The 22,909-nt window shown below is 37.5% G+C and overlaps 1 protein-coding gene across 3 annotated transcripts in view; it reads right to left on the bottom strand.

Annotated features, from left to right (window-relative positions):
* EGFL6 (EGF like domain multiple 6) overlaps positions 1–22,909 on the bottom strand; it is a 64,175-nt gene that overhangs the window by 27,804 nt on the left and 13,462 nt on the right. For all 3 annotated transcript variants that reach the window (XM_072135960.1, XM_072135959.1, XM_072135958.1), the window contains exons 4-7: positions 16,245–16,364; positions 10,936–11,055; positions 9,428–9,562; positions 8,828–8,950 (exon numbers count right to left, since the gene is read on the bottom strand). In XM_072135960.1, the coding sequence (XP_071992061.1) occupies positions 8,828–8,950; positions 9,428–9,562; positions 10,936–11,055; positions 16,245–16,364 (498 nt within the window). The remainder of the gene's footprint in view (positions 1–8,827; positions 8,951–9,427; positions 9,563–10,935; positions 11,056–16,244; positions 16,365–22,909) is intronic.

The following is a 22,909-nucleotide window of genomic DNA, read 5'->3' as shown; positions in this document are numbered from 1 at the left end:
CCATGATTCTAGTTCCTTATGTAGGAAGTGAATTCCAGACTTGTGGGGGCCATAATATTCATACAGCCCAGGGCCCATGACAGTCTTAATCCGCCTCTGTCTGTATCTCTCTGTCTAATGGCTAAAGTTGTAGCTATAATACATGTTACCATATTTATTCACTCTCTCTCACAGGCATAACTTTTTATGTTTTCATTGATACAGCCACATGAGGACTTGTTTTTTTTCAGGGTCATATGAAAATACCTATTGGAAACATTTACAAATTAATTTATTATAACGAGAAGCGTAAATAATATCTATATAGGTTGAACACAATATTTCTTTTACAGATTTTGTTTCTATGGCATTTACATTCCTGGGAATTTAACATGCCTTGTCTGCCAGTTTTTTAAATATACTTCCAAATTGCACCATTTACTATGTACAATTTACTGCAAAGCTTGAAAACATATACACAGTTGAGCAATATTCTTGGTGCTGTGTTTTTTAACACTTTTACTGGGTGGTCCCAATCACACATCCCCCCTATTCTTTGAGCCAGTATAAATCACTGAGATGCCGTATTTATTTGGTTTTGTTGTATTGTAATAATAATATTTTTTTTGGTGCACCTTTAATATGCACACACTTCTGTCTGACTTTGCATGTTAAAAGTGGTGCATGGTACAACTGAGCACCGGGACGTCCATTTCACTGCAGAAGGGTCACGTGTGACACATGTGTGTTGCGGACACTTTTTAAATACGTGTGCAAACAGTTTGCGCGTGAAAGAATGAGCAAAGTCAGACAGAAAACTGGCACAGGGCTTTAGTCAATCTGAGCCATTTACTGTGTTTACTATATAGGATAATTATTTTATACTTTGATAGATGAGATATTTTAAGATGTAGGTGTTTTTTTTCTTCATTCATTCATTTGTTCTATAGAAAGATAAAAAGATTTAAATTTTTTATGGAATTTTTTCATACCCCCAAGGGGTATTTTAACATTATGGGGTTTAATTTCTCATACAATACACTGCAACACAATTGTATTACAGTATATTTGTAATGCACTTGTTTCTTATGACATTCTACCAAAATGTAATAGAATGTAATAGGTATCTAAGCCTGACAGGTCTGGGAATCTCAGAGAGGCATTGGAATGTTATAGCACCCCAATGATGTGTGCTAGGAAACCTATCATGTGAATCTACCTATCATGTGTGTGAAGGAAACCTATCATGAGGAATTACCATCTAAACTTTAATTTAGTAATATGTAAATTAACAGCAGAGGCTACTGGGATGTGTATTAGCCTTAGCTCCCTAGTACACGCCCAGTAGCCTCTGCATTTAATTTACATATTACTAAAATAAATTTTTTAACAAGCTAGGTTATGTTCCAGGAATATTAAATTACAGATTAGGCCAGAGACAAGAAGGAGGAATCTAACATCATATCTACTTCTGATAGTAGATTCCTCATGGTAGGTTTCCTTTAGGGTTCTGCGGTTGGGTTTAAGGTAATAGCATCTGTAATAAACAGCAGGCACCTGCACTGTATGAAGAAGGCTTTGCTCATGAGTCCTCTCCATACATCCTTCTAACATGGCGTACAAGGGTTAAATTAAAATTGGAGCCTAAATAAAGTCTATACTGTTATATAATGTACACAGTGTGTGTATATACTGTAGGTGAATAAACAAAATAATCTAACATCATATCTACTTCTGATCGTAGATTCCTCATGATAGGTTCCCTTTAGGGTTCTGCGGTTGGGTTTAATGGCATGTGTCTTCTGTAATAAACAGCAGGTACCTGCACTATATGAAGAAGGCTTGAATATATATATATATATATATATATATATATATATATATATATATATATATATATATATATATACAGTGTGTATATACTGTAGGGAAATAAACAAAATAATTAGATAAAATAATAGATAAAATAGATAAAATATAGATGAAACCTGTGTTGAAATAAGATCTTGTTAAACTATCATATTACTAGATGTGGGTTGGAGATTTATGATACATGTAGAGATATGATCTAGCTTTTCCATCTAGTAATATTTTTATATGTATTCTGGATTTTCCATTCTGTTCATCATGGAACTAAATAAAATGTCACTGTAAATATTTCAGTAAGAAAAACCCCTTTGATCATTGTTATTTTGGGAAGGCGAGTTCTAAGTTTCGCATTCCTCACAGCTCCTGTATGTTTATATGTAAGTTAAATTAAACATACCTCACATTAACACCAAGATCAAGAATGTCTCACTATTGACAATTTAAACATATGTTAACATTTATTTTGATTGTAGCAAGAGGCCAAAATATGTGCAATTCATAATCCTTGTTTTGTAACTATTCTATACATGAATAAGCTTGCAATAAACTTACAAGCTAAATAAATACTATAGTTAAATACATAATAGGGCAGTGAAACGAACCCTAAATACATAGGGTAGAGTAATAACAACCTGCTGTCTGCAAAAATATTTTAGTAATCATGAAGAATGCAGACCAAAATATGGACCGAATGACAGATTTGCTTCTTTTACAGTTTGTTATGTTTTAATAGTATCAAAGATGCTATTAAAGATTAAAGGGAAAATAAACATGTTGATTACACTACTGAAATAGTTGTAGCTGAACCTCCTTAGTGCCTAGAGATGCCCAGAGACCATAACCATGATTTGCCAACCAAACTCACTGCTGCATTACCCAGGGCTATGCCCATACATACCTTTGTATATATTTTACTGCTGCTCCTTATATGTCAAAAGTTAAATTCAGAAATATGCAAATAGGACTGAATTGATTTGAGGGTCATCTCTGGGCCATAACAACACTTACTACTATACTTTCACTTCTCATTGTCTTCCCTTACCCTTTCCCCTTCAGCTATGTCACTCCTGGGTCCAGCGAGATGTAGAGCCAGAGGCCTGAGGTGCTCTGCCAAAACACTTATACCTCATTTACATATTTAATAAGCAAAGTTTTGGCATAGGAGTAGGAGCTGGGTGGCATGCGTGGGTATAGTGATAAATAACATTGTGGATAGTTTGGGTAGGTTAATCATGGGTTGCAGTCGTACCTGGGCCAAGAAACCTTTGGAAGCCCCATAGTGTTCTCTTCTCCATACAAGGAGACTTGTACCTTAAAGAATACATTTTATTAATAGGAACTGGTGCAGTTTAGCATTGGAGCTCAGTGGTGCAATTTAGTCTTTTGGGGATATCGCACATCTTTTAGTAGAAGTTGAACATAATTCTGATCCTCACCAGAGATTGCCTTTGTTCAAAGATTATAAAGTAGGTGCTAAACACCTATTTCGGGCATGTAATGTGAACAATGTGAAAACAGAGTCAAATCTATATAGTCAAGTAAATAACCTAAGGTATGATATAGTGAAGTATATTATTATTGAGTATTCTCTATTAGAGTCTGAAGCAGTACATTGTTATTGATGTAGTTTTGGTGACCATAATTTTCAAAGAAAATTGTGTCTGTGCAGACAATAAAGGTTCATTAAAGTAAAGTTCATCAGTATAAAGTCACTTTGGTTAAGACTGAACATTAAATGGCTAAACAATGAAATATTTCAGCTTCAAGACAACTGGATTCATACACAATGAGGGACTATGAAAAGTTCAAGTAATTCTCATAAACCTAGATTAACACAGGCTGCAAATTTTTATGTGGGAGTTATACTCCATCACTTCACACTGCTATTCTGGATTATTGCTATTGTACATCACCTCTTCCAAGAACTTTGGTATTCTACAGAAAAGAATAATTTGTTATAATGATATAAGTACAACTTGTATGGGAACTTTTTAGCTTTGGAGCCTTCTATTAATATATCCTTGAGAGTGCCAACAAACACAATGCCGGAACATATATACTATAATATAAACCGATCCAAGTTTAGGCCAAGGCCCCTAATTTTACCACAAATAACTGGAAAAACGTATTAACTCGCGTATAAGCCTAAGATGCATTGGAAATGCATTGGTCACAGCCTACCCAGCAATGTAATGCCACATGTAGCCCTCCTGCAGTAAAATGCCACTTGCAGCCTTCCACCAGTAAAGAAATGCCCGATGCACCCCCCTGGTAATGAAATGCCCTGCAGCAACCCCCTGGTAATGAAATTCCCTTCAGCAGTCCCCAAATAATGAAATGCCCTGCTGCTCCCCTAATGAATTGCCCTGCAGCCCCCCAAATAATGAAATGCCATGCAGTCCCCTTATTAATGCAATTCTCTGAAATCCCCCTATTAATGCAATACTCTGCAACCTCTCAGTGTGTAAAATAATAAAGTTACATACTCACCTTCCGATGCTCCTCTTCGGTCTTCTTTTCACTCAAGTAAAAGCCTAGGGTGGGAAATGTATTTGTCAAAGCCTCACACAATAAAGTAATGCCCAGCAGCCTCCTGCATCAAATAAATGCCCCATGCAGCCCTCCCCCGGTAAAATGCCCCATGCAGCCCTCTCCCGGAAAAAAATGCTCCATGAACCCTCTTGTAATGAAATGCTCTGCAGCAATCCCCTAGTAATGAAATGCCGTGCAGCAGACCCTTAGTAATAAAATGCCCTGAAGCCCCCCAAATAAGTAAATGCCCTGCAGCCCCCCTATTCATGCAATGCTCTGCAGTCCCCCCAATAATGAAATGCCCTGCAGCTTCCTAATGAAATGCCCTGCAGCTTCCTAATGAAATGCCCTGCAGCTCTCTAATGAAATGCCCTGCAGCTCCCTAATGAAATGCACTGCAGCTCCCTAGTGAAATGCCCTGCAAACCCGTAATGAAATGCCCTGCAATCCCGTAATGAAATGTCCTGCAATCCCGTAATGAAATGCCCTGCAATCCCGTAATGAAATGCCCTGCAATCCTCTAATGAAATGCCCTGCAGCTCCCCAAATAAATGCCCTGCAGTCCCCAATTAAATAAATGCCTTGCAGCCCCATATTAATAAAATGCCCTTCAGCCCCTCAGTGTGTAAAACAATAAAGTTACATACTCACCTTCTGATGCTCCCCGTGGATCTTCTTCCTTCTTCTCTTCACTCATAATGGATTGGGCAGAGAAGCAGCCCATGAGCTCTCTCCATATACAACCCCCCCCCCCCCCCGCAGCACCAGAATATAATAGTACGTCCTGGTGCGCTAGGGGTTAAATGTCAGGAGACGCCCCCTTAATGAAACAAAAACAAGAAACTGCACGTCAATCCATGCACTATAGTTGCATAGACATGCATCTGCCTCAGCTGCTATTGTAATCGATTGTATGTGTGTCTGACATGCATACAATTGATTCTCCTCACCTCTGATGGGACCCAGGTCTATCATTATGCCACTGGTCAAAGATCTAAGCCACTGTGCCAAAACATCCCCATTTAAGGACATGCACACAGAGTGAGTTTTCAAATGTATTTTAGTGCAAATATTTACTAAAACGTTTTTGCTTTTGTCTTTTTAATTCTCACTTTTCAAAGCCTTTTTATTTAATTTTATGGATAGAAAGAGTGGGTGACCTTTCGTTCACTGTGTGGTAAGACACAAAAAGACACAGCACTTCATCCAACATACTATTCATATTTCGCAGACTAAGGATACCTGTATGAAATGGCTTTACAGTCCCACTGCTCATTCCCCTCTACTCCACTTCACATCAAGCAACTCACATGTCTGCCATGCTTAATGAACAGCAGGCACCATTGGACTTGATTGACTCCATTGTATTCTGGACAAATATTCTATATAACAAATCTTTTTGTTGAGAATAGCTCACTTCTTTATGCCTGTCACTCATTAAGCCGTGAACCAGGTAGGATACTGTGATTGACGTTAAACGTGCAATGGAAAACCTGTTGAACTTGAGTGATGGAACATGGTCACAGCATTTCTTAAAAAATTCTTCAATATTCACTTGCCTGAAACACATTTTATAATGAAACCCTAATAAAGAAGCTCGTACATTTTTAAAGAAGCTCTGGAACCATTTTTCGTTTAAGCATTCTACATAAATGTTTCAGTAATAATGGTAAAAAGTATTCATACCCTCATGGTAAATGTATCTACCGTATATACTCGTGTATAAGCCGAGTTTTTCAGCACAAAAAATGTGCTGAAAAACGTCCCCTCGGCTTATACACGAGTCTATAACAAAAAAATTACCCACTTAAAAAAAAAATAAACTTAAATACTCACCCTCCGATGTCAGCGCAGCTCCCCGATGTCGGCGCGGCTTACCGATGTCCCCGATGTCAGCGCGTCCCGTCTTCTTTCTTCTCCGCGGCTCCTCTTCTCTCTTCTATCTTCCGGCATGGAGGCGGCCATGGTTTCTTAGTGGCCGCGCATACTATGACGTCAGCAGCGGCCGCGTCATAGTATGTGCCTGCTAGAAGAAGAGATGGCCGCGTCCATGCCGGAAGAATGAAGAGGAGCCGCGGAGAAGAAAGAAGACGGGACGCGCTGACATCGGGGACATCGGTAAGTCGCGCCGACATCGGGGAGCCGCGCTGACATCAGAGGGTGAGTATATAAGTTTATTTTTTTAAGGGCCGTGGGGGCAGGCTGGCTGTAAACTACTAGGGGCTTGCTGTATACTACTAGGGGGCTGCTGTATACTACTAGGGGGCTGCTGTGTACTACTAGGGGGCTGCTGTATACTACTAGGGGGCTGCTGTATACTACTAGGGGGCTGCTGTATACTACTAGGGGCTTGCTGTATACTACTAAGGGCTTGCTGTATACTACTAAGGGCTTGCTGTATACTACTAAGGGCTTGCTGTATACTACTAAGGGCTTGCTGTATACTACTAAGGGCTTGCTGTATACTACTAAGGGCTTGCTGTATACTACTAAGGGCTTGCTGTATACTACTAGGGGGCTGCTGTATACTACTAGGGGCTGCTGTATACTACTAGGGGCTGCTGTATACTACTAGGGGCTTGCTGTATACTACTAGGGGCTGCTGTATACTACTAGGGGCTTGCTGTATACTACTAGGGGCTTGCTGTATACTACTAGGGGCTGCTGTATACTACTAGGGGCTGCTGTATACTACTAGGGGGCTGCTGTATACTACTGGGGGCTGGCAGGCTGTATACCACTGGGGGCTGGCAGTCTGTATACTACTGGGGGGGTTTGACCAATGCATTTCCCACCCTCGGCTTATACTCGAGTCAGTAGTTTTTTCCAGGTTTTGGTGGTAAAATTAGGGGTCTCGGCTTATACTCGGGTCGGCTTATACTCGAGTATATACGGTACTTCAGGGAATAATAACACATCAGAAAACTTTTAACTAAAAGGTGAAGATTTATAAATCTAATGTCACAGAAAACAAATGATAATTTAGAACCACTAAGGGTCTATAAGGGCTTTTAAAGCTTTTAGTTATAAGAATAAGGGAAAACAATGTTACATTTCTTCAGAGGTCTTCTCTATGATCTATCAAGGTATAACATTATCATCATAGGGGCTATTAGTATCATTTCAGGACAACAATGTATAACACATACTGAAACGCTGATATTATACTTCTAGTAAGGGCTGTTTATATTTGTAGTGTAAAAGTCTTTATGTGAAAGATAAAATATGGGAATAGATGTGGGTGACTGCTAAGGAATGCCCTGCTACTATTGCTTAGAAGATCAGCTTATGGGAATGCATGAAACAAAATGTAAAAATCCATTAGATATTGCTGTCAGCAACCACTTGGTTTGCAAAACATAAAATCTTGTAATTGTGTTATGCTTTAACTAGAAATACTTTTGTGATGAAAAGCTTCACTACCACTTATTACTATTATTGCATTTATTTTTTCTGTTTAATGCTCACTAACTATATTATCACAATACACACAAATCACCCCCTTAAGATATTATTTGTGAACTGATTTTTGTGCAGAAAAATGGTGTAGACACCATGACATGGGTTTAAAAAGCTCCACTTTTTGCAGATTCAGAATTTTTTTTAATGTTATTTAAAATTCATATAAATTGCCCCTAATTAGTATCATATGGAGATGTGTTATGCTAGAGCTTTTGGTTACACTACTATGTACAACCTTAGCCCACTGGAGTACCTGCCAGTACTCTGAAGGTGCTAGTCTCTGGAGAGTACATGTGACTATACACACGGTAGCCTGTTTGGCTAACTCCAATGGTGTCAAATTCATCTGCCAGTGCACAAAAGGATTGGGCAGTTGAAACCCAAGAGTCTGATCCTTGTGTTACCCAACATCTGCTACATTTTTGTCTCATTGAGCTTGTTAGGAGGTTGTAGTAGTGGAGCATAGCTACTGATAAACCCTTGACTGAAGAATGGAGCTTTGGGAGGGACACACATGGATCGGTGTGGGGGAGGAAGAGGACACCCGCCTAACCAGCCAAATCAGCTGAATTAACCCTAGCGATCAATGACGTGACATATGTAACAGGCAGATCACCCTCACATCCACATTTTTAAAATATAGTTTAAGAACCTGCCATATTGGTAAATTCACAATGCTATGGTAGAAAATATTACTTTGAAGAGATTTACCGGTAATAATTGGTTACTGTTACATATCTTCCAATGTTGATAGATAAACAAAAAAAAAAATTGCTAGATTGTTAATAATATTATGAGACATGGTCAATTCTTTATATCAGTGTCAAAACTTATTTTTCTCCATAATTTTTTTAAGTAGAAATATTCTTTACTTACTCAAAGAGGTTTCCACTTCTGATTCAAGCATCACTGCAATGCCTCTTTAGCCATACCCCATTTTTTTTGGATTTCCTGGAAAGCCCCCTTTAATCATTTTCAATCTTACCTGAACAGATGTATCCACTTCCCTTGAATCCTTGCTTACATCTGCATTTATATGATCCTGGAGTGTTAAGACAATCGCTGTGAAGACTGCATTTATGTGTGCTCACCAGGCATTCATTAATATCTGCCAATTAGAAGACAGGCTTTAATTTTGATCATACTCTAATAGGAGGACAGTCAAGTTTTACACAACATTTATAGATACGGAAAAAATAAATCTCTTTTAAACACATAGTCAAGGAACAGGTTTGTAGGATTACCTTTCAGGGCGTTACCATACTAGGACGCTTTACACATAGGGACCCTCCAATTAGGGATATGGATCTGCTGGGATTGGCTGGGGAACAATGCTAGCAGCATGCAATGGAAATTTAAGAGACAGGAATTGAAGACTGCATTTATGCAGAGGTATCTCGGTGGCCATGCCTGCCAGGAGCAGGACTCCAGCTGACGCAGACTGCCAGTATTACACTCACAACCAGCATGGAAGCCACAGTGCAGGTGTACACAGAACTGTATACATATCTATGAATCTTATTTTATTTATTACACCAGGGAAAGTGCATTAGTGGAATGTAATCACTAAAAGTAAATGATTTACCCATGCAATCGTATCTTCCATTCATATATTTTAATTCAAAACCATCCTGGCACTTGCAGTAATAGCTGCCAAAAGTATTCACACATTTACGATTAAAAGGGCAGACAGCTTTTCCAGTGGCACATTCATCGATATCTAGAAAATAATCAGTAAAATGGAAATATTTGGAAGGTTAGATTACTTTTTTGCCTTTATAAAATATATATAAAATATTGAATATAAATTGAGTCAAGCATGCCCCCAAATCTAAGTTTTGTTACACAAACAGTAGTCCCACCAATTACAATGTCCCTGGGTTAAACATCTTAAGAAAGCTTCTGTCCTTAGTATTAGAAGTGACTCCAGCATCCAGGTATACATTAACATATATGGAGAAATTTATTTATGATTATCTTGAGATTTTGTGTCAACAAGTGGGGTAAAAAAAGTCGCAATGGGGTTTTTTGCTATTTTAGCATATGCTGGCGCAAGTGCATTGGGTATGACAGCCTCGCTGCCCCTCAGGCGCTTTTTCACGTGTGGACCACTCACCGCTGGCCAAGCCATCCTTCAAGCTCTATGCCTCCCTGGTGTGGCGCTTGTGTAAAGGGGAAAATAATTGCAGATGTTAGCGATACGCTAGCATTTGTGATTATTTTAGGGCTTCCACGCCAGTGTTCTGGCACAGTTGCCCTGATAAATAAGCCACATAGAACTATCTCAAAGAGCATGTCTAATGATAAAAACTCAGAGACTTGTTTTACTTATATTACTTATCTGCCTAAGATAAAATACTGTCTCTATGAAATGGTAAATAAAGTTTTTAAGGGTTTTTGGGGAAAGTGTTGCTGTGATGCTGTGGCAACTGTTATGGTTATGTTAGTTTTATAGGTCAAAAGATGATGTTTGTTGGTGACATGATATATTTTTTAAGTTCACCAAAACATGAATAAAGCCTATCCCATACACTTTAAAGCCTGTCACATATGAACAGGTCCAGGAAGTAAAAATTCTCCTTAAGGAGACTTTGCCATTAAAAGCCACCTCTATAGGTGGGTTACAGCCATTAATACTGCACTGGGTTTGTTAGCTACCTTGTAAAGCAGTCTTGTACCTCACAAATAAACAGGTACAGTGTGACAAAGAGATCAAAGAGGATGCAAACTCCATTTTTTGGTATACGCATAAAGGAAAAATAAATTGAAAAGCTCACTACAATAAAAATTAAATGGATAAAATATTAGTTTACAGTGTGTTTCATTAGGCTCTATACCTAGTGGAGCTCACTACTGTCAGACGGGCTAAGGGGTTTTGGAGCTGGAGCAGACCGCCTGCTAGTAAAATGCCTAGCTGGCATATTGGATGCCGAAACCAAGAGAAACGGCGGGGGCTATAGAAAAAAAAGGTTGCCTAAATCACCAGAACTATTTCATTGTATGTACTAAATTTGATATCAACATCCACCTATCCATCTGGTTATCTGATAAAAAGGCTAAAGAAATTTTTATTGTAAAATTTTATCCTCACACCTATACAATTCCTTCCATCTGGTCCCAACCGCAGTCCACTTGAGGGGCATAAGCATTGCACTTCTCCCTTGACTTCTTCACAACCATATTGACAATTTGCCATTGCACAGGTCCTGGAATCTGGGAAAGAAGATGAATGGAACAATATTTCAGTTCTGACAATAGCTTTGTTTTACTATTCAGTAAACCAGATCTGTTTAACAGAAGAAAAAGTCTCTAAAATGAGAGAAAACCATAAACCCCCTCATTTTGGAAACTCCACACCAGAAGTAATTTACAAAGATGTAAAATAAGCATTTTGACCCCACAGTTGCTTTCAAAACGTTATTGTGAAACAACAGGTTCAAAAGTGAAACTTTTTATATTTTCCCATTTTTGGTGTCCAATATGTCTTAGAAAGCTTTCCTGTGGTTTTGGCTTTAAGGAACATCCTACATTAATCTTTTATTCTAGAAATACAACAGGGTTCAGGAGTGAAGCATGATGCCCACATGAAGTCTAATTTTGTAGTTTACAATGCACTGAAAGCCAATTGCTCTGGAATAGGCTTGGGGATAGAATTCTCAGCGTTCCTTTCTGTATCTGCTTTTATTGCTGCTCAGTAAAGTTTTTATAATCATTTTTATCTCTGTCTGAGTGATGCAAAAGATATTTCTTAAGCGATACAGTGGTTATCTGGGGTGCTTTGTAAAATGAAAATGACAGAAATATGTGATTTTAGTGCCCATTGTGTTGTAGCCAGACTTAGTCCATATAAATACACACTTCAAAACGGTGACATTTGTTATGTCCAGTGAAATCTTTGCAGTGTGCATCTCTCTTGACACAAGCTAGGCATTAGAAATTGTTCATGGTTCAGCTGGCATTCCATGTCTGGAAAATAAATAAATTAATTTGCATATGTTAAAATGCTCTCTACGCCCATTGATAAATCCCTTTTAGAGTCTATTTACCTCATTGATGGAATTTTATTAACTCTTCTTGGGACAGTGATTTTTAATATATTTATTTATAGGTTTTCACCTTTAGTCCATAAGAATGATCAAAAACCTCTTAGATGTCATAGTTGCTATTGACTGTAGCATGTAATGGATTAAACACCCAAAATACATTTAGGCTGTAATGGCTCTCAATAACAGGTTAAATTACCTCGGTCATGCATAGTAAAATAATAAATGCTATTATACACTGTTGGGGAGCAGACATGAAGAAGGTTTCCCAAGAAAAGAGAAATGTCAGCATCAAACTCATCAATAGTGGTCTCTTGACCAAGGAAATTGCCAAACTGCATTACGTGAGTACCATGATAGTTATAAAAATGTGAAATGATTTCCATCCACCCCAATTCCAAAAGGGTGACAACCAAGCACCAGTTAGTGGGCTTATCACAAGATCCATCAGTTCTGGCACGACAAACATAGAAGTGAAAGTGTCTCTTGTGGTTTCTAATAATGAGATCACAGATGTCCATGCATGTACCATGTGACATGGATTACACAAATCTGGAATGGTGGCCCTGGAAAAAATTGAAGCCTCAATTAAAATATAGACATAAGAACCATTGAACCATTGGGGAATGGAGCCAACAGATCGAGAAGGAATTGTGAAGTTTGGTAAAGGAGCCTGATGATAAGGGGTTGTTTCACAGCCAAAGGCAATTGATACTTGGCTAAAATCGATATGTGAGTATTATACAAGGTGGGCTACTTTGCACTTTTGAGTACATGAAAAGGTTGACACAGTCTTCCGTCAGGACAATGAAAAGATTGGGGAAGAAATGATTCAATTACAAAAATTTGCCAGTCTGGCCCCCACAGTACCCAGAACTCAACACAAGGAAGAAAAAAATGCATGATTACCCAACTGAGTTGGTCAGTATGCACCGACATTGGGAATGTGTAGAAGAAACCTGTCATCAGATTTCAATGGAGACATGCCTGAGTCTGATTGAGAGCATGCTTCGGAAAGATTCAGGGAGCCCTGAAAGCTAAAGAGGGCTGTCTGACAAAATAATTTAATTTAGATTTATAGGAGCCCAATATAGGAGCAGTTGTATGACGAATATCTGAATAACTAAGCATATGTTAAAAAGTTGCAAGTCAAATTTATGTATGACATAGCCATTATGATTGTCTATGAAAGGATGGTAGTCTCACACTCTGTAGTGCATGATGAGATCTGATGGTGGAAAGTCAAAAGTTTAAAACATTTTTAACCTCCTACTCATCATTGTAAATTTTTACTAACTTAAGCATATTTACATGACATAGATTCTCTATATGTGGCATTATACAAATATAAAGTCTTATAATAATATATGTATGTTAGTATCTTATTTGTTTGTATATGTATAATTGTGATCATGAATGGAGGTGTTGTTGTTGTCGTTGTGACAAAATCAATTTCCCCTATGGGTACAATAAAGCATTCTATTCTATTCTATTCTATTCTATAATTGTTTAACTTTCAGAATAATATACATGGTTATATGATAATATCGTATTTCGCGTCTGGAGAAGATATTATGTCTCCTCATTAAACCTTGGTAAAGCCTCTACTATGTTGAAAAACGGTTTAATATAACAAAACTGTATATCATCAATCTTTGCTCCTGGCTCGGGAGAGCTCCGACAGACTTTTTTAATAATGCTCTTTAGGAATAAAGTAAAATCAGGTGAGCACTGCCAATAAAAACTGTATGAATTACCCAACTTCACGGGTACAAAATACCACAATATGAATAAGATTTCCAGTTCTACAGTTTCATTTGAAACCTGTTGTGTTGTCACAGTTCAGTGATTCAACTCCATTGCCAACTTTTTTATATCCGTATTTTATTATAGAATTTTTTTTATTAACTGCTTGGTTTCTTCATAGTACAATTGTAAGCCAGTTTCTACTTTAACTAACATGACTTCTGTAGTTGAGTGCCACAGGTATGAAACGGGTATAGCAGAATACATTTATAGATTGCAGCCAGGATATGAAATTGGTTAATTAAATTACTATGTAAAATTCTTTAGTATAAAATAATGATGTCTAGTCCTAAAAGTATAGTATAGGACAGATGTCGTCTTTTCTCATATACTTAAGATTAGATTTCTGGCTTTCAGATATATGACTTACATTTCTCGCCAAAATATACAACTGTGCATAGAATATGCAAAAACTTGCAATAGTGACATTTAGGCTCATATCTTAAATATGTTAGGTCGAGTTTATACTTGCTTCCTGTCAGGGCTTCTGATATCCTTGATGGCAAGAATACCAGTGATTGCGGCATTTACATTGTTCTAAAAAATATTAAGACACTGAACAATTCAGCTTTCAATGTATTCATACATATCTAGATAAAGAATGTTACAACACAAAGTTCTTGTAGAAGATGATCCAGAATTTTTATTTTATAGGGATATCTAATTTTTTAAAATAAAAAGATCTTGCACTATTTTGACAAAGTATAGATTCAATACAGAATTTATTGTTTCTGTATTAAAATAAAGGTTTTGTTAGTTTAGAAAGTAGGCTGTTCGTTATTTTTTTAGAAACAGTACCTTTTCTAGTACCTCTCTTGCTCATCTTTGGACACCTACTTTCCCACTGTTTGGCAATCCATTGGATTTGGTTGGCTCTAATTGCTTTTATTGCTTTATCACTGAAAGATGTGTACTAGAAAGTAGCTAAGGTAGTATCTACTTGAGACTTAAACCCGGCCAAACTGAACTAAAGTCTGAGTCGGGATGGAGTACTTGATTCCACATTGTAGACGTAATTTATTGTGTACATAAAAAGATGGAGAAATATATCAGTCAAATGTATGCCAAAACTAAATACCCGTAAGGACATTTATGGGTAATCTACATGCTGGTGTGTCCCCTCTAGCAGAATCTGTTCTTCTTTTAGCTTCTTATTTCCTGTTTTTACAAAAAAAGGCTTTAAAAATTATGCAAGTAAGCCTATGGAGCACGAAGCCCTCTGTTGCATCATTTTGAAAGCAGCTAAAGGAAGAGCAGATCCAGTTAGAGGGCTCATACACTAGTATTTTAGAGTGCTTGGGTTACAATCCTTGATCCTGGTGGTAGATGTTCTTTAAAGAATTAATTTAGCCATCCTCAACTGGCTCATATTGTGCCATGTCTACTCATTTTGCTTGGGACACTGAAATATAAATATGCAGTAAAGCAGAGTTCTACAAAACCAGTAAATCAGAGAAGACACTACTTATTACAGAAACTATATACTGTAGATGCCTAAAGTAGTGTTCTGAAATCGCATGTCCAATCAAGGAAGGGGGAGGTTTTTAAGGAAAAGGGAACAAAATACTGGCTGGATCCCATTGAATCAAAAAATCCTTATCCTGAAGTACATTGCAAAGAAGCCACTCTTTCCAAATATGGGGAAAACCTTTTTCCACCAGATTTTTAAGTGACAATGGCCTGCGTAGTTTGGTCTTGATCAATTTTGTTGGCAACTGCCCGATTGTTGCTTACCAACATCCTAGATCTTGACAAGATATGATCTGTCGAGCAGCAGTTATGGCTGCAACTTACCTTTTACCTGGCTAATATTAAGATTCCTCTCTGATCATTTTGGCCATACCACCATTAATGTTAATCATTACTCCCTGATTTCTATTGTGTATCACCTAGCTGCAATATATATAAAAATCAAATACTAAATGAAAAAAGAGGGCCAAGCGCTCTTAGGGTAACCTCTCTAGATCTGTGTATATGTCAGTAGTTGGTGAGCGCTGTGGGTGTACTCTTAGCGCTTTCAAAGTAATGTTCCCAAGGACTATTGAAAGCGCTGATCCTGTGGAGAGATACTGCTATATTCAGCAAAGATGATGAAAAATGGACTTGGGTGGTTCCGCACTTCCAAACCCTTTCTCAGCTCAGCTATGTTGCGCATATGTAATCTGAGGAAGGATTTGGAAGGTCTATTTTTCTTGCATCTTCTCATCAAATTGTCTTAAATAGCAAGTTAATATATTCCAGGTAAAAACAGTTAATCTCTAGGTGTTGGTTTGGTATGTAGGGATCGGGATGCTACGAGTAAAGTGCATGGCCTACTGGGGTAATTATTTCCTATCATTCCTATTTTTATTATAGTTCACCCACAGTACACACAAATGACGGATGTGATTCATAGAATTTTCATTGGATAAGACTTAGAATTCTGTTTCCAGGCTCCCATAGGTTCACGCCTGGTACTATAAAAGGTAAAATAAACATGTTCAGACATAAATGACAACCTGCACTGAACACAATAAAATAAAACAATATATAGGCACTGTTTATATAACTTACTTGAGCACGAGCCATCTGGCATCAGCATGTAGCCATTAAGACAATAACACTTGTAGCTGCCGTGAGTGTTCATACACCGATGTTCACAGGGACGAGGCTTAAGACCGCATTCATTCAAGTCTGCAAAAGACATCTCATTCACAAATATGTGGACACATAACTTTAACATAGAAGCCCTGCCAAGAAAAAGATTTGGAGTCGGAAAATGAATTGAGGTCATTTGTAGTTCATGTGGCTTAGTAGAGTTTGCTGTAATCTTTACCTGCAACATATTTAACCACTTGGAAAAAAAACCCTGCAGGTCATTAACTAGAGACCAAAAATATTTCAGAGCATAGATAGGATAACCAAGGGGAAAAGGATAGAACACCATTAGCTGAGGAATAGGGGGCACAAGGGATCTATAGAATGAAACTGATGATCTCATGACTATATTTGGGGAGCCATTAAGTCTTTCTATTATTAATCTTGTGAAAAACCCATAAAAGCACAAATATATGAAAATACACACCACACTTGTAATCCCCTACTTTCTGGAGCTTCAAGCTATTACAGCTGTTGTACTACAAATCCCAGCTGTCCTGGAGTTTTACATTCTACCAGATGGGGATAATTAGAGAACAGCTGTGGATGTGACATAATTCCATTGAGATAAAATAGCTAATACATGTGCATGTTGACATCTAGGAAGAAAATAAGTTGAGGATTGGATTCTTGACAAGCCCTGACAAAGTGCCAACATGCGTAAGACAGGTGTCAACAGTATGCACATACCATTCAGGAGATCTACTGTATGTATACTGGAAATTCTTTGCCTTTTTCATCTTATTGCCTGGATTAATGTGTCTTTGATGGATTTGTGAATTTGGTTTTTACTTTTAATGATGAAGAAGCATATAGGATTAAAGGAGTTTTTCAGTTTATCCAGAATAAATAAAAGCTACTCAACCTGCTCTCAGCTTCCTGTTCCTACAGATTTCATTTCATTTGTTGACTGTTCTGGCTGGGCTACAAATGTTGGCAGTCACCACTGCAGCCAATCAAAGTCATCAGCAGTCCCAGAGGCCCGAACGTCACAGCTGATGTCAAAGCTTCTATGACTGCGCATAGGCTACAGCATTCCCACAACCACCCGCACTTTTGGCCAAGCTAGAAATGCCAAGAGATAGACCTTGGAGCCATCACAGATCTCACACCTCAGGGAAGGCCACCTGAACATGGTGTGTATTTCCTGCAAATTTCCAAATGGAATCTCTTTTAAGCAGAATACAGTAATACTGCTTAAAAGATACAACCTCATATTTAGAATTTGCAGAATGCCATTTATTGTTGTAGCTTATGGTTGACTGCACATAAGGTCTAAATCTGACGCATGTCACTTTGTGTGAAAATATAGCTGCCCATACACATTAGATTGTGCTGTCTAACTGTGCAAGTTTCAGCCTGACCAACTGTCCATCCACTATAAATAGGTATGAAGATTGACCACCACCTGACCGTATACCAACAACTCTCTAAGGTGTATGGCCACCATTACAGATACATGACTTATAAATGTCTGGAGCATGTGTAACCTAATATTGACTTTAACTTACCAACCTAAAAATACTGAGCTTACAGCAAGTGAATAAAGCTCCAGTATGCAGACTCATTTTGAGGCAGGAAAACCCTTAGACTCCTACATGCAGTTTCCTCAAAAATGGGCTCAATGGGACACTTAAAGAGTTTAAGACTTTGTTCAAGTGAATGGTCCCAGAAAAACATGTTGCACTGAAAGTAGAAATCAAACACACATTCTGTCCAGGAATGTATTCAATGCTTTGTATTCAACACTGGATCAATAAATATGAAAAGTAATATCAACTAAAAGGCCAACATTATTAAGGATCAGGTGTAGATGGAGGTGTCGTAACTTATATAGTGTTACAGGTATTAGTAACTCTAGTAATAGAGATGGCAGACCATTCAAAAATGGCCTAAAATAAATTATCCTTGAATGACAGATCACAACAAATAAGGTATATGATACAGTTCATTCATACGAGTACATATGTGACCTTACTAGGACCTTCTAATGATGGATCACCAGTCATCAAGACATTCCAGTGCACCACTGAGAACATGGACTGTTAACTGTTGAATTTCTGACAGCTTGAAAGAAGAAATTTTATCTTAAGGAAAAACTAAGGACATGTCAGATAAGATCTGATGAGGAATAACATATGTATATAGTTGATATTACAAAGGTCCATGTTTCCCTTTAGAAAGCAAAGCCACTGTATAATTCATAACTCATAATTGTGCTCCTTATAGATATATCAGATGTATCAGTATTACATACCTAGTAAAGATTTTGAGAAGATTAAGTAGAGTCCTTGTGTATTCTTGCAGAAATTAAAATAGCAAATTTTAATACAAATTCTAGTTAAGACTGTATGACAGAATTATTTATATGTTCACAAATGCTTTACTTTACTGATCAGCTGTGTTTAATAGCAGGATTGGTGCAGAAAACAGAGCATTTGTGTCCCAGAGTGTGCAGGTTGTCCCGCTCTTGACAGGTTAAAAGGTTGGGACTGGAGATAAAACCATTCTCCGCTACAATAGTAGGATGTTGGCTGTATATTACAGCTGGCACTTGCTACTGCTGGATGATATGCCCACATGTCATACTGGCCATACAGAACACTACAGTCAGAATGTAATGGAAGGTCTTTTTAACACAAAGAGGTTACAGAGGTTTCAAATCTCAGTTACTAAGTATAAGATTGAATAGTTAGAGTTCGTCACATTTGTGCCCCCTATTCCACCTTAGGTACACTATTACATTGTAGCAAAATATCAAGTGGATACAGTATATTTGTGGCAGAATCGTAGTTGTGAAAATTGCTTATATTTACTAACTTTTAAATGTGATTAAACGTTGACAAAATGTCATAAATTAATATGGAAGATGACATTAGTATACTTTATCAAAGAAATCTTTTCCTGTGTCATTTTCCTCTGTCTTTCTTCATTACTTAAAGGGGACCTTCCACTACCTCACACACATGAAGATGAACATATCTTTATGTAGGGACACTTTTAAGGACACATTGAATTTTCTTTCTAGCCCCCACAGTTGCTGAGATATCAGTCATGGTATCTGACCATTGTAATCATCTCCACTGTCAAAGAGGAGGTGATGGGATAAGACATATTATTATCTTCTCTGACAAGTAGAAGATTATCACAACACACAACCCCTCCTCTGCTACAGCATGTCCTCTCTGACAGTAGAGAGTATTATATCTTGACTGATATCTCAGTAACCATGTTGCTAGAAGGAAAATTCTAAGTTTCCCTTTGGAACTGTGTAGCAGCTCCTTACAGAATGGTATATTCATCTCCATATGTGTGAGTTCGTGAAAGGTCCTCTTCAAGCAGTTTGTGTAAATCAGCTTTCAGTCCTTCTACTGACAGCTGATAGAAAAAGGAACCTGATAAAGTATCTAATATCTTAACTCCTTACAGACAGTCCCTGGATAGTCTTATCACCTCTGAGCTGTGAGGTATGCTCTAGGTATGGAAAAATAATCATTCACATCCTAATCTTTTTGCTTTCAGATACACTGCTCAGCACAGGAGAAAGAGTAGAAAAAAATTGCACAAAGAAGCTACTTAACTATATAATATATTAAAAAGTTTACTATTATCACCTACTTTATATATTTGTGAAATTAAAAAAATGTTTTATTTATGCTTTAAACAGATGTTTACTGTAGAAGGTTCTTTTATTTATTATACCCTAAATATGCTAAAAATAAATAAATCCATTTATTATAACATGATCTCGTGTAAACACAAGAACTCTTATCTTTTACAAGGTATTAAACATATTTGTTTGAGGTAGAGCCTTACTTATATCTATTTTATGACATTACTGTGTTCCTATCTGCTTTATTATTACACTTTCATTTACATTTCAATTTTCATGCTTTTCTTTAAATGATTGATAATGACAATTTCTGCTGAAGTGAAACAATCAAAGATCTTGTGTCATCTGAGCCTCTAACATGTGGTTTCTTTAAAAGCACCAAGGGGGAAAGCTACACAATGTATGTTCTCATAAACCAGGAGAGGCTTCATTACTCCTGCAGTCTAAAGCAGGTTATGGGAGGTTATAGTTTGTGAGTGATCTTTTTTTTGTTTTCACACACAGCTGTTACAGTGTAATATCCAGGGATGTGTCAGTACATACATATCCTTTATTGATTAATGACACAAGTGATCACGTGCAAGACTTTTCTGGCTGAAGCTGATTTAGTCAAATTTCTTTACAAATTTATTAGGAACACATACCATACTTATATACCATATTATAACTGTGGAAAATGGTAAGAATAACCTGCTAACAATAATATATTAGTATGTGTGTGAGAAGGACAGGGTTTATGGCCAAAGTAACTTAGAACTGCTCATTGTGAAAGAATATGGCTATAGGTATTAAAATAGTAGCAGTCACACCTGGATCCTAGTACCTGAGGGCACCAATTGAACCAGTCTGCCACATAAGAAGACATCAGCATTATAAATGACATGGGGAGAGAGGGTATTGTGATTTTGCATTTAAATTCTGGAGCTCCAGGATAAAACAAACACACAGAATTGTGTATTCCCTTGGCAGAAATAGGATTCTACGTAACAGTTAAACTGGATTGTTATTGTGGGACTATTTTAGATCTTCAATTTTGCTGTGAAAAAAACAATCATATCATAAGCTCGTACTACTGGGGGGCAGACTTGCAGCTCTTCAACTAGGCTTATATAAACCTGGTATTACTTATATATTACCACTGCAAATAATGGCCTCAGACAATAAAAGTCTGAACTGTACTTTTTTTTTCTTTTGTTCAGTCAAACTGGCAGATTGACTGAACTAAACTTAGGTTGGGAAGTAATAGCTCTGCTTTTGGAGGCTTTGACAATTAAGACCGTATAGCATGGGGATTCTGGGAAATATGCAATAATGTTTTCCAGGATAGGATAAGGAAAACATTGCCTTCAGACAGCCTCCTTAACATCAAGCATGCCTTTCAAGAAGCCTATTGACATGATTTGGGATTAAGGCCAAACACCTCTTTCATAAGGAACATATTCCCAACTCTAGACAGCACTATTTCAATGTCTTTGCATTTCTTCAGTATAGTGTAGGAAACTGGTTTAGCACATTGAGAGGCTTTAGAGCAATGTTTTCCTTATCCCATCCTGGAAAACAAAATTACATATTTCCCAGAATCCCCAAGTGGAGCATGAATGGCTGTATGTCTCCACACTTAAATGACAAAAGTCTCTGTAAGGAGAGCTCTAATTAAAAGCGTCTCACTCAGCTAAACCAGATGCATAGACATTAAAGCAGTGCTGTTTAGAGTTGGAAATCCGTTCCTTTTGGATATACTGGTTTGGCTTTGATACTGCATTAGGCTACATTCACACGGACGTATGAAAACGTCCGTATCCGTACCGTACCGTTTTTTTACGGATTACATACGGCCACATTCATTTCAATGGACAATACGTCTGACCATTTATATTGCCGTTGTTAAGTCCGTTGCGTACCGTACCGTATACTGGCCGTATAAAAATATAGAGCATGTCCTATTTTCTCCCGTATTTCAGTTCCGTATGCCCTAGAAGTCTATGGGGACGTATAAAATACGGGTTACATACGTGCTGCATACGGATGAAAAACGTTACGTATATACGGCCCGTAAATACGGGACTAGAGAAATCATATGGTCGTGTGAATGTAGCCTTAGGCTTCTTGAAAGTCATGCTTGATGTTTTCCTTATACCATCCTGGAAAACATATTTAAACTGAACTCAGCATTTCAATTCCTTTCCGCTGCATTTGGGCCAAACTTCTGTAAAACTAAGCATGAGCCACAAATGAACTAATTTTGAAGCAATTTTGGAACACAAAGTCTGATGTTGGGTAATCCTAAGTGCAACAGAAAAAAATTCGAACTTTACCCTAACTGAATATTTCCTTAGGTTGGTAGGTAACCCACTGGCCTTATGACCCTGACCTTACACTTCAGAGTCATTCTTATATACAGCCAATTTATCCACAGTGCATTGTAGTAAAATATGGGATCTATTTATTACTATTCTGGTGAAAACAAATCCATTTAGTCGTATAGAATGAAATACAAGCAGTAATTTATGTTTTATTGTTATTACCTCAGATCGTTACAGTCTTAATAAATAATCATCATCTAGGAGAAGAAAGACATGAAGTCAAACAAGATTGTCTTATGACTCCCTTGTGTTCTGAATGTATGGATTTGGACCTGACCCAAAACAAAATGAAATCTTGTCATTTATTTTTTTGGCAGTACTGTCAATAAACATAGATAGCAATCGTGCTTAATCCGGATATGTAATTCTCAGAAATGAAATGTTCCAGAGAACTTCTAATATACAGATCTACAGTTCATAAAAACAGAAAGCTGATTTGGAAGGCCAGCCTGACAGAATAAGCTTAGAATTAGCATTTTCTTTGTTGTGGGAGTAGAAGTCTCAATACACAAAATGAAAAGATTTATTACAGCATAACCAGGTGTCTGGAATAACTACATGAGGTCAAATCAGGAGTGTACATCTCATGTCACATGTGTATATCC

This window comes from Engystomops pustulosus, chromosome 2, assembly GCF_040894005.1.
Source record: "Engystomops pustulosus chromosome 2, aEngPut4.maternal, whole genome shotgun sequence".
In the NCBI taxonomy this organism is placed as follows: domain Eukaryota; kingdom Metazoa; phylum Chordata; class Amphibia; order Anura; family Leptodactylidae; genus Engystomops; species Engystomops pustulosus.
Note: the sequence above shows the minus strand (reverse complement) of the source record. Positions and strands in the feature narration are given on the sequence as shown.